Source organism: Camellia sinensis, chromosome 10 (genome assembly GCF_055761805.1).
Source record: "Camellia sinensis isolate YWXY chromosome 10, ASM5576180v1, whole genome shotgun sequence".
Lineage (NCBI taxonomy): Eukaryota > Viridiplantae > Streptophyta > Magnoliopsida > Ericales > Theaceae > Camellia > Camellia sinensis.
Window position 1 is genome coordinate 51,027,590 of NC_138970.1, and position 15,472 is coordinate 51,043,061.

At 32.1% G+C, this 15,472-nt stretch overlaps 2 protein-coding genes and 1 pseudogene across 3 annotated transcripts; 1 reads left to right on the forward strand and 2 right to left on the reverse strand.

Moving 5' to 3' along the window:
* Window positions 1-350: 350 nt before the first annotated feature.
* Window positions 351-5,359, forward strand: LOC114304234 (mitochondrial uncoupling protein 1-like; annotated as a pseudogene). The gene is made up of 7 exons (XR_014341456.1): window positions 351-359; window positions 652-822; window positions 2,006-2,224; window positions 2,351-2,429; window positions 2,873-3,156; window positions 4,706-4,792; window positions 5,058-5,359. The product of XR_014341456.1 is annotated as a mitochondrial uncoupling protein 1-like (transcript).
* A 4,787-nt stretch (window positions 5,360-10,146) lies between these two features.
* LOC145800379 (uncharacterized) lies at window positions 10,147-11,730 on the reverse strand. The gene is made up of 2 exons (XM_082890043.1): window positions 10,864-11,730; window positions 10,147-10,725 (listed from the first exon to the last, which is right to left on the reverse strand). Exons 1-2 carry the CDS (start codon window positions 11,728-11,730, stop codon window positions 10,147-10,149), a joined length of 1,446 nt encoding a protein of 481 aa, XP_082746169.1.
* Window positions 11,731-11,757: 27 nt separating this feature from the next.
* On the reverse strand, window positions 11,758-14,453 carry LOC114268810 (uncharacterized). Its single transcript, XM_082890044.1, has 4 exons — window positions 14,386-14,453; window positions 13,334-14,302; window positions 12,879-13,237; window positions 11,758-12,737 (listed from the first exon to the last, which is right to left on the reverse strand). Exons 1-4 carry the CDS (start codon window positions 14,451-14,453, stop codon window positions 11,758-11,760), a joined length of 2,376 nt encoding a protein of 791 aa, XP_082746170.1.
* Window positions 14,454-15,472: the final 1,019 nt, after the last annotated feature.

Genomic DNA, 15,472 nt, shown 5'->3' on the forward strand with positions numbered 1-15,472 from the left:
TTTTTAAAATTTTAAACAATTTTTTAGATACACCTTACTTAGATATATCTAAATAGTAAAATATTAAAAAAAATATATACTGTATTTTTGTATTTTTATATTTTTGGTATTTAGTGAATTTCTCAAAGATTTTTTTCATAAATATTATATTTTTTAAATGTATTTATGTTAGGTGTGTCTAAAAATTTTTAAAAAAATTACTTAAAATATTTAAAAAAAATTAGTAAAAATAAAAAATAAAAAAATAAAATTTTTTAAAAAATAAATTCACTGAAACCAAACGGAATGAATATTGTTTAAAAATTACTTCTTTTACTTTTTCATTTTTTTTCCAATATTTTTTTTCAAATATGACGAAAGTCGGTGAAATTTCACCCTGTTCTGTTCTTTGTTTTGCTTTTCCTGAGATTCTTCCCTTTCTATAAAGCCGTTACTCGTTTGAGTCATTGGCTTCGTTTGGGGAGTTGGTTTTTTTTGACAATTTTTTTTTTTTTTCCTCTTGACTATTCTAGTTTAAGATTAAAAAATTTTATTTGAAATTTTTTTTTTTACTTTTCCTAATTTTTTTTTTAAAAAAAATATAATAATTATAACTTAAATATGATGGTTGATATTGTTAAACTAAAAACCTATGTTGTTGTGTTAAAATAGCTCCAAACCCAGCAAGTCTTCTTCCTAGACGAGCCCATCCTCTCTCTCTCTCTCTCTCTCTCTCGCCTTTCTTTCCAGAGTGGGTCTACAGTGGCCGATCACAAGCCCAAGTCAGATATTTCCTTCGCCGGAACGTTCGCCAGCAGCGCCTTTTCTGCTTGCTTCGCTGAGGTCTCAATATCAATGTCAATATCATATCATTTCCTTCTTTTTTTATAACAGGTTATTTTGAAACTGAATATTCATAATGATTTCATGATTTTCACTTTTGAGAGTAAATAGTATGTGGATTCGTGTGTAAATTGTCAGTTTCTCTCCCAAATTTCTACCCATTTTAGCAAGTTCCGTAGATGTTAACTTAGCTCTTTATTTGAATTTCTATAAATAATAGAGGGCGAACTTCACTCTACCACATCGTTTGGGCGATGTGCGGTTTATTCCTAACGTTTAGAAATAACCACATAACTCTTGTATTTGTGGAGTAAAGTGCACGGTTAGAACCGTTAACAATTTATTGAAAAAGACTAAAATATTTGTATTTTCATCTTTTGTTTGGAAGTCAAAGTATACTTTAACCTTGTGCTTTACTTCCTATGCAATTTACCTCCTTGATATTTGGAAATGGGCATATAAGTCCTTATGTTTGCGACGTGTTTTATATTTAAGTTGGATGGAATTTTAACGGTTTAACCGTACACGTCAGACCACAAATCTGTTATGTGATTATTTTCAAACATTAGGGATAACCACAAATCTGTTATGTGATTATTTTCAAACATTAGGGATAAACTGCACATAGCTCAAACCAAATGGTAAAGTGAATTTGCCCAATAATATATATATATATATATATATATTTGTCTGTTGGATAAGAATTCACAAATAAATAAATAAATAATAAATGAATCTTAACTGAAGCTGTGAACTTGAAACAACAATTTTAGTAAGTATTTAGTCTGGTGCCTTAAGCTTCATAGTGATTTTTGTTTTGTTTTGTTTTTTTTTTTTCATCCGTTCCTTGGGGCCATGCTCTCGGGCTCTATACAAGATATACTCGATTCACGTGGTGTTTTGCGTGAGTCCCGGGATTAGTCGAGGTATGTGTAAGTTGACCCGAACATCCGGTCATAAAAATAAAAAAGAAAAAGAGATTTTTGTTTGTTATTATGTTGTTACTGTGAATAATTTGATAGAATTAAAATGAGATTGTATTTGGGTCCTCCTTAGGACCAAATGGTATTCATCGCCCTACTACATGTAATGTGGTCCTACAAATATCTGGTTTGGATATTTACCTATTCTTCTGGCTGATACATTTGAAGTGCTTTTCTTTACCCACTTGTGATTTATGCAGCTGTGTACTATTCCTTTAGACACTGCAAAGGTTAGGCTTCAGCTCCAAAAGAACGCAGTTGTGGGGGATGGATTGGCTTCACTAAAATATAGGGGCATGCTTGGTACAGTTGCTACTATTGCAAGGGAAGAACGCCTATCTGCTCTATGAAAAGGAATTGTTCCAGGATTACATCTTCAATGCCTGTTTGGAGGGTTAAGAATAGGGTTGTATGAACCTGTAGGTTTTATTTTTTATTTTTTATTTTTTATTTTATTTTGTTTTTTTTCTAGCGAACCAATCATTTATGTCTTGTGTGCTTGTGGAGGCATTGATGCTCATGTTTTCTTTTTGTGTGCTTGACAGGTTAAGAAATTCTACGTGGGTGATAATTTTGTTGGAGATGTTCCCTTATCAAAGAAAATACTTGCTGCACTTACAACAGGTGAGGTTATGTGGTGGTGGACTGTTTAATTTTATATCTTTTGCATGTATGTGTAGAAAATTTGTGCTACTTATGGTGAGTGCCTCTTATTGATACACATTGAATTTAGACTTACTAGTAGTACGTGTAAACGCATTGCGTTTGCAATTGTAGATATAAACTTCTAGGCAGTTTGATGAATGGGGAAAATAAATATTAAAAAAAATGAAAATTGTTTAGGAGTTAGTTACAGGAGTTTTGGCAGTTAACAATTTTATGGGCATTCTTGGAAAACAAAAGGCATGAGAAAGATTCAAGTTTTGAGTGTTGTGCTTTATGTAATAGTATAGACAGTATAGATAAATTGGTTTATCTAATCCACATGTAGGTACAATCTTATATATATAAATATTTTTTTTTTTGAGCTTTTCAATATATTAAGTGGATGCTTGTACATCAAACAGGTGCCATTGCAATCACAGTAGCAAATCCTACTGATCTTGTGAAAGTTAGACTTCAAGCAGAAGGAAAATTGCCTCCTGGTGTGCCAAGGCGTTATTCTGGAGCATTGAATGCTTAAATTTCCAATTCCAACCCACCATTCCGCAATGCCATGAATCTCGGTTTTGTTTTTCCAATGTAGACACTTCTAAAGATTCCAGGGTTCACAGATAATGTTTTCACTCATATGCTATCTGGTTTGGGGGCTGGCTTTTTTGCTGTCTGCATTGGCTCCCCAGTTGACGTGGTATGTGTTTTACTAATTCTCATTTCTGGTCCAGCATTTTTGTTGTCGCTGGTGGAGATCCGATAGTCAGCCAAAGTTTAATAACTTAGGGTTTGACTATGTAGAACATTGATTGTCAAATGAGAACACTCCTCATACTTGTTTGTTTATCTACTATGATTGTCTTCCTTGAATGCTTGTTTATCATCATTCCTTTTTGCACATATTTGAATTTTAAACGATGTTAAAGCTCTCTGGGGTCGTGTTAGACCAATGTGTTCAAAAACCTTGAGCCTTATATAGTCTATATATCTTGAGAGAAGAATTTGTGAACAAGAATCTAGCCTTTAATAGTCTATATATCTTAATGTGAAGTTAAGGGATAGATAATTCTGCCATTTGATTTTATTTGTTTCTTACTGTAAGTTTTAAAAGGTTGTGTAGTTTACAGTTTTTAATTTAGATGGTAAAAAAGTGTTGCTCATATGACTCCTGTTGTAATCAGTCTCACATCATGTTCGGTTATGCTTATGCATGATAAATTGCAGATAGTGCCTACATTATTTCGTTCACTAACACCAAATATTAGAGCTAGGTTTCAATCATTATCATATTAGTAATGGAGGATGGTGCTATACATACCAATTCTAGTTTCAAGGATTCTAATATCCTAAATTAACTACACCCAATTTAGTCCCAATATGGGGTTCTAGGAGGGGATAGATTGGGTACAAACCTAACATTTGTCGTAATTTGCACAAAGTGGTTGTCCTCAGGTTTGAACCCACAACCTCAAGGTTAGTAGATCGAGTTTTAAGTTCAAACAAAAGTTAGTCTGAAGTATTGATGTTGCCATCATGCAGAAGTTCATCGGCATTCTATTACCATAAGTAATATTGCCGCTTTTACCATTATTATATCACAATCAAACAGAGAGTTAAGTTTAGATCATTGTAGTAGAAGATCCTAGATTTCTTTTGGTATCTATATCCTACCATTCAATGCTTGTAATTCACTCAGAATTTGCTTTCTTGGTAAGGTATACTTGGATTAAAACTTGCTTTGATCTGCATCTGCACAAATAAGGCAAATCTACGTTGTCTAATACTGCAGGTTAAATCAAGAATGATGGGGGATTCTACATACAAAATTACACTAGATTGTTTCATCAAGACTCTGAAGAGCGAAGTAAGTTTAGCATCTTTCGACCCTGTTTTCGCTGCATGACAGTTCTTACCTTCTAGAAAAAATTTGTGCTGAATCTGTATTCTGCACTAATTTTCTGCATGTCTACAAATTCCGTAACATAAAGAGTGTATATGGACTGGCATATATATTTATTTTCTGCCTCTGGTTTAAGACCAAACATAAATTAGTAGATAAATAAAAGAAAAAAATGTGTTGCTATTAGGTACTTTATGTCGTCTTGTTTGCCTAGTTTAGATTGGGCTGGGTTTAATTTGAAGTCTTGGAATTTTATGACGAACTATCTTGCAAATGCCCGGAAGAAGTAAAAATAAAATAAAATAACCTTTACTTGAACAGTCTCGGTTCCTTCTATATTTTGCAGGGACCTCTTGCTTTCTACAAGGGCTTTATCCCAAATTTTGGACGGTTAGGATCTTGGAATGTGTTCAGGTTTCTGATCTTGGAGCAGGTAAAAAATTTACGGGCATGTACGCCGTGATAATTTTGAGGGCATGCTTCATATTTATTTGGTAAAAAAAATTCTTTAAAATTCCAACTTCCATGTGTGGTAAGTCACAAGATACATGCACCACAAATACTTGGGATTGCGATATTTTTTTCTTGATAGGGAATTTTTTCAATAAGTGGAGTCATATTAAGTAATCAGTTTAACAGTTATTAACAACTTGATTTTCTGCATTAGACTGATAATGTTTATCTTTTTTCTTTTACAGGCTAAGATGTTTGTTAGAAGTATAGAGTCGGCTTGAGTTAGAAGGATAGGCAATGCAGCCAAATGTGGGTGAAATTTTTTATTAGGATTGCCTCCAGAAGAACCGGATGCTCTGAAGAGAAATAAAATCCCTATTGTTGTTGTTGTACTCTTTTTTGATAATAAAGGGTTCCTACAGGGAAATCAATTGAAAAGATTTTACTAATTTCCCTCTATGGTAGAAATGTGGAAAAGGTTTTGTTGGGTGAAAGAAATTGGCTTACAAGTCGTTGCCAAACGATAAATGAAGGCTTGGTTTGGCAACATTGATTTATAGTCAAAAAGTTATATTATTCTATTTATTTTATCCACACCTTTTTATAAAAAAATTAATTAAAATAATCAATTCTCAAAAGGAGTCTAAATACATATATTAATAAAAATATATTGTATATTATAGTTTGTGGGTAGACAAAGCCTATATCACTCTTTATATAAGCCCTACACATGTTATAACTGGATTTAAAAATCTTGCCCAATATGGCCTTATGGCCATGTTTGTTTACCAGCGAGGAGGGATTGAAATGCTATAACTGTGGGTTCTACCCACAGCTTGTTTGGTGATAATTTGGAAGAGGAGAATAATAGTATGAGGGACTTAGTAATTCCCTCAATAGGGGATTAGCTTGATTGGATTTTGGGTGAAATTAGAAAAATAGTAAAGAGATTGAATTTATTTTATATATTAAAAAAATTAAATTAATTTTTTTTAATACCAAGTGTACTTATTTGTTTTAGTTTTTTTAATATAAAAATAATTTTTTTATTTATTTTATATAAAAATAATTTAACAATCTGATCACTAATTATTCCTCAAACTATCATCATAACAAATATATTTTTACTTAATCCTCTTACTAATAATTTCTATATTAATAATTTTTTCATTAACTATCATCTCGCTCACAATTGCATCTAACCTATTTCGCCAAACAACCATATCCTATAGGTCTAAATCATAATTTCAAGCGGAGTAGGAGGCCATTGGATTCATGTCCATCCTTACTAAACCTTTTTTTTTTTTTTTTGGTTTAAATCACACTTGATTAAGGGTTGGTTGGGAAAGTGGGTCGATATTTTGATTTTTTAACTTTTTGATTATTTTAGTATGGGATTAAAAAGTCTTGTTAAGGAAGGATTTTTTGACTTTTTGTGAAAAAAAAAATATAATGATTATGGGTTAAATGTAATATTTTATTTTATTATGTTAAAAAGTCTATTTATTTTTTTGTAACTATTTTAATCAAAAAAAACCCCAACCTCAAATTCCCAAACAAAGGCTAAACAGTTTATACCCTATTTCATCCTCTTTTCAATTTCACATTTCAAAATAGCGAATAAAAAAATAGGATCTTTGACTTGATCAACTTCTTTTCTTTTCTCTTTTTTTTTTTTAAAAAAAAAAATTAAAACCAAAATTATCTGTTTGGAATAACTTATTTCTCAAATTACCTTAAAAATTAACTTTTCTCAAATTAACTTATTTCTCAACTTATTATTAACCAACACATTTTTCTTTAAAAAAATTAATGTTAATCACATTTTATTTTTCTTGAAAAAATTATTGTTTATATTACTGATTATTCTTTTGATTAGCACAAAACACTATCTAACTAACTTTTTTCTTGACATGATTACATTATATTAAATTGGTATTAGGAGATTGCTAATCACAATTTAATGTAGTTTGAGAAATAAATTTATTTGTACACAAATTTTGGATATAAAAAAAAGTAACCAACAAAAATCAACCACGCTACATCCCACCAATATAGTACCCTCATTTTGATCCCTAATGAGGTGGAAAAGAGAGAGATAGAGAGAAGAGTGTGAGTTCATCCCTTCATGTGGTCCATTTCATATCATTAGGGATGGATGAAAAATGTTTAAGACCCACAAAAAACCTCCCACAATTTGACCTACAATGTGGTAAGGCTAAGCAAGGAATCCGTGAAATCCGTAATCTAATATGGTCCGGTCCAATCCAGTGGCATTGGATTGGTTTTTTGAATCCATGGTTCGGTTCTGGATTGAAAAATTAAAAATCCGTAATTCACAAATCGGTTCCAGATTGGAACCGATTCGGACCATATACAAATAGCCTATATTTATATTATACACCCTCTCGCATAGTATCTTCTCTTATTCCATATAAAACCTAAACCCATAGTATCTTCTTTTATTGTCTTTGTTTGTTAGTTTTTAGTTTTAATTTATAATGATTTAAATATTTATGGTTGTTTAAATTCTAAAGCAATATGTCGCTATTATGGAGAGACATATTGTTATTGTGGAACCAATATAATGATATGCTTATGTTTTTATGAAATTAAAATGTTCTATATTTTTTTTTATTTAATTATGTAAATCTCCGTAATCCTAAACCGATCTAATCCGTATTTAAATGAATTGGTTCAAATTGGTTCTACGATTTAAACGGATTAGATCGGTTCCAATTTTTCAGGAACTGTAGATAACGAATTAATCCTTGTTTTACCCCAATCCGGACCATGCTCACCCCTACCATGTGGCATGATACATGTCAGCTTTTAATTTGTCATATACTTAATTGTGTAGGGCTTACCTATCTTGCCACATCATTGCAGATAAATTTAAGAATCCAAATTGTGGGTCTCTAGCATTACTCGGGGTGGATTGGGGTGCCAAATTAGTGCTCCCAAGTATTTTTTCAAAAAAAATAAGTGTTGAATTACATGGTTTATACTATTCAATTTTTAATTTTTTTTGTCAAATTAGATTTTAAGGTTTGGACAACTATCACTAAATGAGTGGGAGTTTGGGATTTACTTTTTATATATATATATTTTTTGTTGGTTTGTTTTTGTATTTAGTATTTTTTTTTTTGTTTTCAAAAACTTTGAGCTTATTCGGTTTGTATCTCAAGATATAATTTTTGAGAAAAATTTTCAAAATTTTGTTTGGTTAATTTTTTTTGAATTTTTTTTTCAAATCATTTTCTCTTTCCTACATATCAATCAATCACTTTTTTTTTTCTCTCTAGACGAGCTGAAAATTTTAAAAATTCCCAAAAAAAATTTAAAAAAGACAAAAATAAGTAAAAAACGGGGAATTTTTTTAAAAAAATATATTTTGGCTTGTTCAATTTTTGGCTTAACACTCTTGAGAGAATTTCTCACCTAGGCAAAAAAGGAAACTAAATTATTGTGATTTCTCACATTCTTATTTGGGTGGATTATGATTAAAAGACTAATTTTAGTTTCTCACCAAATGTGAAAGCTCACCACATCAGGTGAGAAATAAAACTTAAGTTCGGTGTGATTTGATTTTCTCACCATTTCTCTTCATTTCTCACCATTATTCACCTCATTAATCATCCAAACAAATTATAAAAAACCTCATTCTCTCCATTTCTTTTCCCTTCTCACCAAACTCAATCCAATCTAGGGGTGGACAAACGTCGGGTTGAGCCGGCACTACATAATAAGGGATTTTGTATCTGCCTAAGCCCGACTCGGCCCTAACATCAAGCCTCTATATCTACCTAATCCCGGTCCAAAAAATAATTATAAATCTCAAACTCATCCATTGGGTTATATATTTTTTTAAAAAAAATCATAATTAAATTCAATCACATATTATATTTCTTAAATAAATATATTGATATCATTATAAATTGAAAAATTTCTATATCCACATTTTTTTAGATAGTGAGTTTTGGTTGAAGTAAAGAAGAGAGATCTCAAAGCTATAGTTTTGCATCAATTTTAATGTAATGGTTAAAATCTACCAATTTTTATGGTTAGGTGGTCAGTTTATTTTGCAGAAAATTAAATAAATGAAAAATAAATAAATTGTATGCTACTTAGTGAATAAATCAATTTGAACATAAATTTTTCAAATTTATAGGTAAACGAAATAGTGAAAAGTAAACACATAAATGCTACGTAAAATCCAAGCACAGCAAAAGCATAAGATTTTAAACAAACAACAAAATGTAAGTCCCACAACACAGAAACATCTGTATAAAAATCAGATGAAATACGCCAGCCAATGCTATGTAATAGAAAAAAATAAACAACAAATTAAGCACACCAGCCAATGCTTTGCAATACAAAAAAAATGCCAAATAACAAATTAAGCACACCAGCCAATGTTCTGTAATACAAAGAAAATGCAACACCCTTCATGATAAAAAGATAACCAAATAAAAATATGATTAGTTTTGTTTTAACCTAATCCAAGAGCATATTAGGAAGAAAAAACAAAAAAAACAAAAAAAACAAAAAAAAAAAATATATCACCTAGTGTCTTACATTTACAAAAACAAACTCATAACATAAATCAATAATTCAAATGAATATTATCTAACATACATCTAAACTTAGTTATAAATTTCACATAAATAAAAGGCTTTACAAAACTATTGTAAGTAATAAATTTCACATCGATCGGAAACTTTACAAAATATGGATCGTAGCTAGCATATGTACGCTTTTCACAAAAATAAATATGAGATTCAAACTTGTTCTTTCTTAGAAATCCTAGGAGCGCCTCATCACTTTCCAAAAAGTCCTCGTATCAACTTGTATGTATCCCCAGTGAGGAGCATGCATGACAATCTACTAATTTATGAAAATAAAAAAAGTTAGTATATTAGCAAAAGAAAATTTATATATATATCAAAACAGTTTCAAATTGAAATTACCTTGTAACATCCACATCGAAGTAATCTAGTTGTATTTATATTTTTGAGCTCCATATATTTTTTAAACCAATCCTACAAAAGTCGACACATATAGTAAAATATTTTAAAAATAACAATTTGTAATCAATAAAAACAAATTTATTAATAAATAAATTGTACGTTTTGACAAAAGTGGTTTGATCCATAAGTAACACTATAACAAAATTTCAGGATAAACAATGTTTGTAGTAGAATCTGGCTCATCATTGGGAAGGAGGACACTTATACGATCAAAAGATGTGCATCTAGATAGGGTCACATACAATTGCCCATGACTAAACACTGGTGTGCGCAAATCAACTCCAACAAATTTCACAGATTGCTTTTAAGATTTATTAATGGTCAAGGCATATGCCAATTGAACTGGAAATTGACGTCTTGTCATTCGGAAAGGTATTTCTAAAGAAGACGGTGTCAAGGATATCCTTGGTATGAATACCAAATTGCCACATTTTTCTCCAGTTAAAATTTGAGCTTCAATTATGCGAGTATTGCATCTAGAAACCATCAATCTTGTGCCATTGCATAGTCCATCTTTTGGTGCAATATTTCTTAGCAACATTATAGGACAACCCACTTTCAACTCGACCTTAAAAGCCGGTAGCTCAGGAGAATCTAATGAATTTAAATATTCATTAGGATATCTATTTATTATAGTACGATCAATTTCATCATCTTCAGACATCTTGTCTGCTGCCAAATAAGTATCTGTGTTACCGGGAAAAATATTCAATGCTGCAGTATTGATAGCACTGACATCATCATTCCGTGCAGAAAGAATTGTACGTTCAGTTAAAAATGTTGTAGTCGATGTCATTGCCACATCCAGTTGCGAGTAAACTACTGAGATTATGTCTTTTAGATCTTGGCATTTGTGTATTGTTGATGGAAGTTTAACAATTTCCTACGGATTGGTCCCAATCTATTTATAAAAATAAATAAATAAAATAGTAAGTAAAATCAATTAAAGTACATAAACATAAATGTATTTCGTCAATTTAAAAGAACCATATAATAGAGAAAAAGTTTGAAGAAATATTACCTCCATCAAGAATTTTGCAAAATTAGCATTTTCAAAATTTGAATGATTCAAGCGCATGTTCAAATTTAAAGACAGAACATGTATATCCTTCCATAGAAAAGAGTGTTTTAATGATGCATTCACAATTTGCTCACGGACTCCTTTGGTTATAACTGGTAAGATTTGTCGAAAATCTCCACCAAGAACAACAGTGATACCCCCAAATGGCTTTTCACTATCACAAGTGTCCCGAAGTGTGCGATCAACTACCTTAACACAATGTCTATGTTGCATAGGAACTTCATCCCAGATTATAAGTTTTGTTTCTCTAAACAATTCTGCTTGTAATGATTGCTTGCTAAATCCACAAATTGAATTTTCCAATACATTCAACAAAATGGAAAATGTTGACTGAGCAGTACGACCTCCTACCAATAACAATAATGCAATTCCAGATGAAGCCACAGTAATAACAATATGGCCAAGGCTGCGACACTTTAATGCAATCATATTGTACAAAAATGTTTTCCCTGTTCCGGCACCTTCATTCAAAAAGAAAATAGTTCCTTTATTTTCAAAGACTGAGGAAGTGATTGCATCATAAGCTGTTCGTTGATCATTGTTAAGGCGATCAATAATAATTTCTGCATCTGCCTGTTGTGCCTCATTATGCAGTTGTTGATGTTCGAATATCAGCCTGTTACCAACTACTGCACTCCAATTTGTAGAAGATTGTGGCATTGGCAGGAAGTCAATTAAACTTTTTCCTGATTCTTGGAGCATTTGATTCAAAAGATATAGACTATAATCTTCAATTTGAGCCTCAATTGGTTCAGAAATGGCAAACAATGTTCGAATCTTATGTGCAAGATCATCACATATATGCATTGAAAATTGATTCCATAACGCATATGATTACAGTGGAGAGCATTGAGTAAGAATAATAGTAAACAATCTCCTTAATTGATAACCAGTTTTCATAACTGCAGCCTCTTTAAGGCATTGTATCCATTCTTCATCATCTTCTAAAAGTCCTCTTGCAACACATGCTGATTTAAACGTATCATGCAAAACATTGTTGACCGTGCGTAAACATTGAAATGATTTTGGTCCTTTGACAACAGTTAATAGCAAACCCAAATAAAATCTCTCACCACAATTAGGGCTAGCAAAGTACATTCTACCGATTGCATAGCCTTGTTTCCTCGGTTTCCATCTCTTTTCTAAATTAAGCCAAACAAAATGTTGTGGAAATTCTTGGTAAGTGAATGGACATTCATCTTTCATAGAAGCGTAACATGCAAAAAAACCAGTAAGAGTTGACATTTGTTGGCCAGCTCTAGAAACAATTGCTTTTAATGATTCATCAGGATTAAAAAAAACGCGGTGCATTCCAGGTAAATGAAGTGCTAAGCATACAACTGTTGGTATCTCTACAAGCAATGGATAACCAAATATTCGCCAAGCAGCTTCTGAAGGTCCAATATACCTCGCATCGAGATATTGTTGGATCTTATTTATCAATCCCAACACCATCGTTGTACGATCATAACCCTTGTAAATGTACTTGTGTATATACTTGACACATCTCATTCCGGCACAAACTTCCACATTTATGTGACAGTTGAAACGTTTAGAAAGATATGCATTGTATGGTACGATGCCTCTGTTATCAACTTCTTTCCCCCTCACAATATGAGCTTGAGCATTATTACGACGACAATAGATAGGATATCCATCTTGATCCATAGTAGTTGTTTCTGCGAACGCTCGAGGGTATCTCTTAGTGCATTTACCATTTTCCATACATGGTGCTTGTAGATTTCGAGCACCACATGGTCCATGTACCATACAACACTTGATAGTTTCAAAAAGCATAGGTTCATCTTTTGGATCTGGAAATTATGCACAAACCAATTTGTCTACTTGAGCACATGTCCGAATTTTGTCTGGACCCTTAAGAAATAGAAGTGCATGCATATGAGGAAGGCCTCGCTTTTGGAATTCAATTGTAAAAACATGCGCAACTTTATTACCAAACACTTGGTTTGTTTCTATCTCCTTCATCAAGCACTTTCTCTTTAACTCAAAAACACGAGCAATTAAATCAAGACGATCAATAGGCTTTTGGTGCGGTAATAATGCCAAAGTAATTTCTGGCCAATTAGGATTTGCAGTCATAGTGAGAAAAATGTCTGGATGTTGGTTATATCGTGTGATAGCCATTGAGTCTTGAAAGATTTCAAACATGTGTCTAGGACCTCCAGGAAATGAAGATGGCAAAACAAACCTTTGACCAATTTGATTGGGTTGAAGGTCATTTGGATCAACATCTGTCAAATCTTGGTAAAGTTCAGCACGAATCTTCCCTTGGTTAAGGTTGTAGTAAGTCAACCTATTTTATTCAGTTGCGGCCCAAGCATCAACCAAAAACTCTTTGAACAATTTTTCAGCTCTCAAAATTGTTGAATACTCTGTGGGTCGTTCAAACAAACGATAACTATAAAAATCCATTTGAGTAAGCCAATCAGTTGAAGGTTGATCACGTTCAACATCCCACAGTTTCATCTCAGGTTCCCATCCAAGCTCACCATGTGGAAATAATAAAACATAATGCAATGACAAATATACTGGGCGACATTCATTGATTTGCATTAGCTCATTATTTCCATGTAGATGTAAGATAACATCTCTCATTCCACTAACCTTGGTTCCATCACCTGGTATTACAACTGCAATCTTATCTATAGTTGGTAGGTTATACCGTCGTCGATCTGTTGATGAACTGTAGTGGAGATGAGTAGACAAATTTCGTCCTGTCAAGGCTAATTGCTTCAAAATTGCATGAACCTGGCGAAATTTAGCAACAAATGCATTAACCTGTAATAAAATATCTTGAATAGTTTTTAGAACATCTCTTCTTAATTGAGGATTTCTACGATTGTGAACTTCTAAAGCTGAATCAGCGTCATAAATGTACAGTTGCGCATAAGCTGTATCTTGCCCTGATTGTGGTAGTAGTGATCCTGTTCGATGTTGCAATTCCCCATGGATAGTGAATGATGTAGGGCGTTTTCCAGTAAGTACTCTTGGATCTAATGTAGCACCAACACTTGTAAAAGCATTGGTTGCATTGTACACTCGAGTATAATGTCGAAACGATTTTGATTTATCATCATTCCCATCATATAATGCTTGAAGAAGTGAAGGGGGTGTAATAAGCAGAGGAAGCTTAACCTTCCCTTTTGAACAAAATGTTCTGAATAGAGGACGGTTTGGAGATGATTTTACTAATTTTTCATCCATCCAATGTAATGCTGAACATACATCCATCTTGCCAAGAGAATGATGACATGAATTTATATGTGCTCGAGTACCAACCATTGGACTCATAGGCATATCCTCTAATTCCTCATTAGTACATAGATCCTCTTGAAGGGAAGGAGTTGTAAGAGTAGGCCTACAAATATTGGTTTTGTGTAAATTAAAATAGAATGGTAATAGTAGGAGTATGTATTTGAAGAATTAAACACAGTCTTTTACCAATTCCTTTGTGGAGCTAAAGATGTGCTTGGCATTGAGAACGAACATGTGGAAGGATGTGCAACCATTGTTCGTTTTTGTGCCGACTGAGTATCCTCAGTTGCCTTTGTTCCTAGTTCCACGAAAGCACGACTACGATGACACGGTATTAAAGAAGTTTGTCTCGGTTGAATACATTCTCTTGATTTCTCCTGTTCTCGCCGTGCATGTTAGGCCAATGTAGCTTTTGATATTACATTGTTATTGTGTGCCTAAAATGTGAACATTATATCATTGATACCTAAAATACAAATATTATCGTATACTATTTTATTTCTTTTTCTTCCTGCCTTGTGATAATTTTAAGAATATTTTTACATTTTCTTTGTCCTACTTCCTTTTCCATTTTGCTTCATTTTCCCTCTTCATGCCTTGTGATATAACAATTTATTTTTTAATTATTGTTTTCTCTTTCTTCTTGCCTCATGATGATTTTAAGAAAATTAAAAATATTTTCTATGCCTATGTTCCTCTTTTCCTTTGCTTAGATGTTATAAAGTTTTTCTTGGAGTTGACAAAGGTTACAATTATTTTTTAGGAAATGTTAAAGAGAGCTAAAAATACTTTGTTTGAGTGTACAGAAAACAAAGAGCACACAAAAAAATTGAAAACACAGTTTACATTTTTAAAAATATACATGATCAATGTTCACTTAAACAATATGATTGGCTTTGTTTTACTCAATAAATATTTTTTTAAAGATGTTGAATATATACCATTGGACATGCGCTTTCCTTTCCTTTGTCAAAAGAAGTTGCCTTTTCTTTTCCTTTAGACATTGTCTTGGCCTTTTCCTTTTCCTTTGCCTACCAAAAATAAATAAAATTTATTCAGAATACAAAAAAGAACATGCATTTATAGAATTTATTAAGATTACGAAAAAAGAATATGTTGAACTTGATATTTATACTTACCTTCAAATTGCGGATAATATTAAGATTGCACTCATCACGAATAACAACACTAATATTCCTAGTCTCATGAAGCAATGGGCTTGCATGAGTAGGCCTACAAATATTTGTTGTGTACAAAATAAAATTTATAAAAT

Excerpts from the sequence above, each read along its gene's own strand:
- LOC145800379 (XM_082890043.1), bottom strand. The coding sequence starts at position 11,730 with ATGCATATATGTGATGATCTTGCACATAAGATTCGAACATTGTTTGCC. Across the intron at positions 10,726-10,863 it reads TTGCAAAATTCTTGATGGAG|GAAATTGTTAAACTTCCATC; the intron begins GTAATATTTCTT and ends ACCAATCCGTAG.
- LOC114268810 (XM_082890044.1), bottom strand. The coding sequence starts at position 14,453 with ATGGTTGCACATCCTTCCACATGTTCGTTCTCAATGCCAAGCACATCT. Across the intron at positions 14,303-14,385 it reads TTAGCTCCACAAAGGAATTG|GCCTACTCTTACAACTCCTT; the intron begins GTAAAAGACTGT and ends CAATATTTGTAG. Across the intron at positions 13,238-13,333 it reads GATTTTTATAGTTATCGTTT|GTTGACTTACTACAACCTTA; the intron begins GTTTGAACGACC and ends TGAATAAAATAG.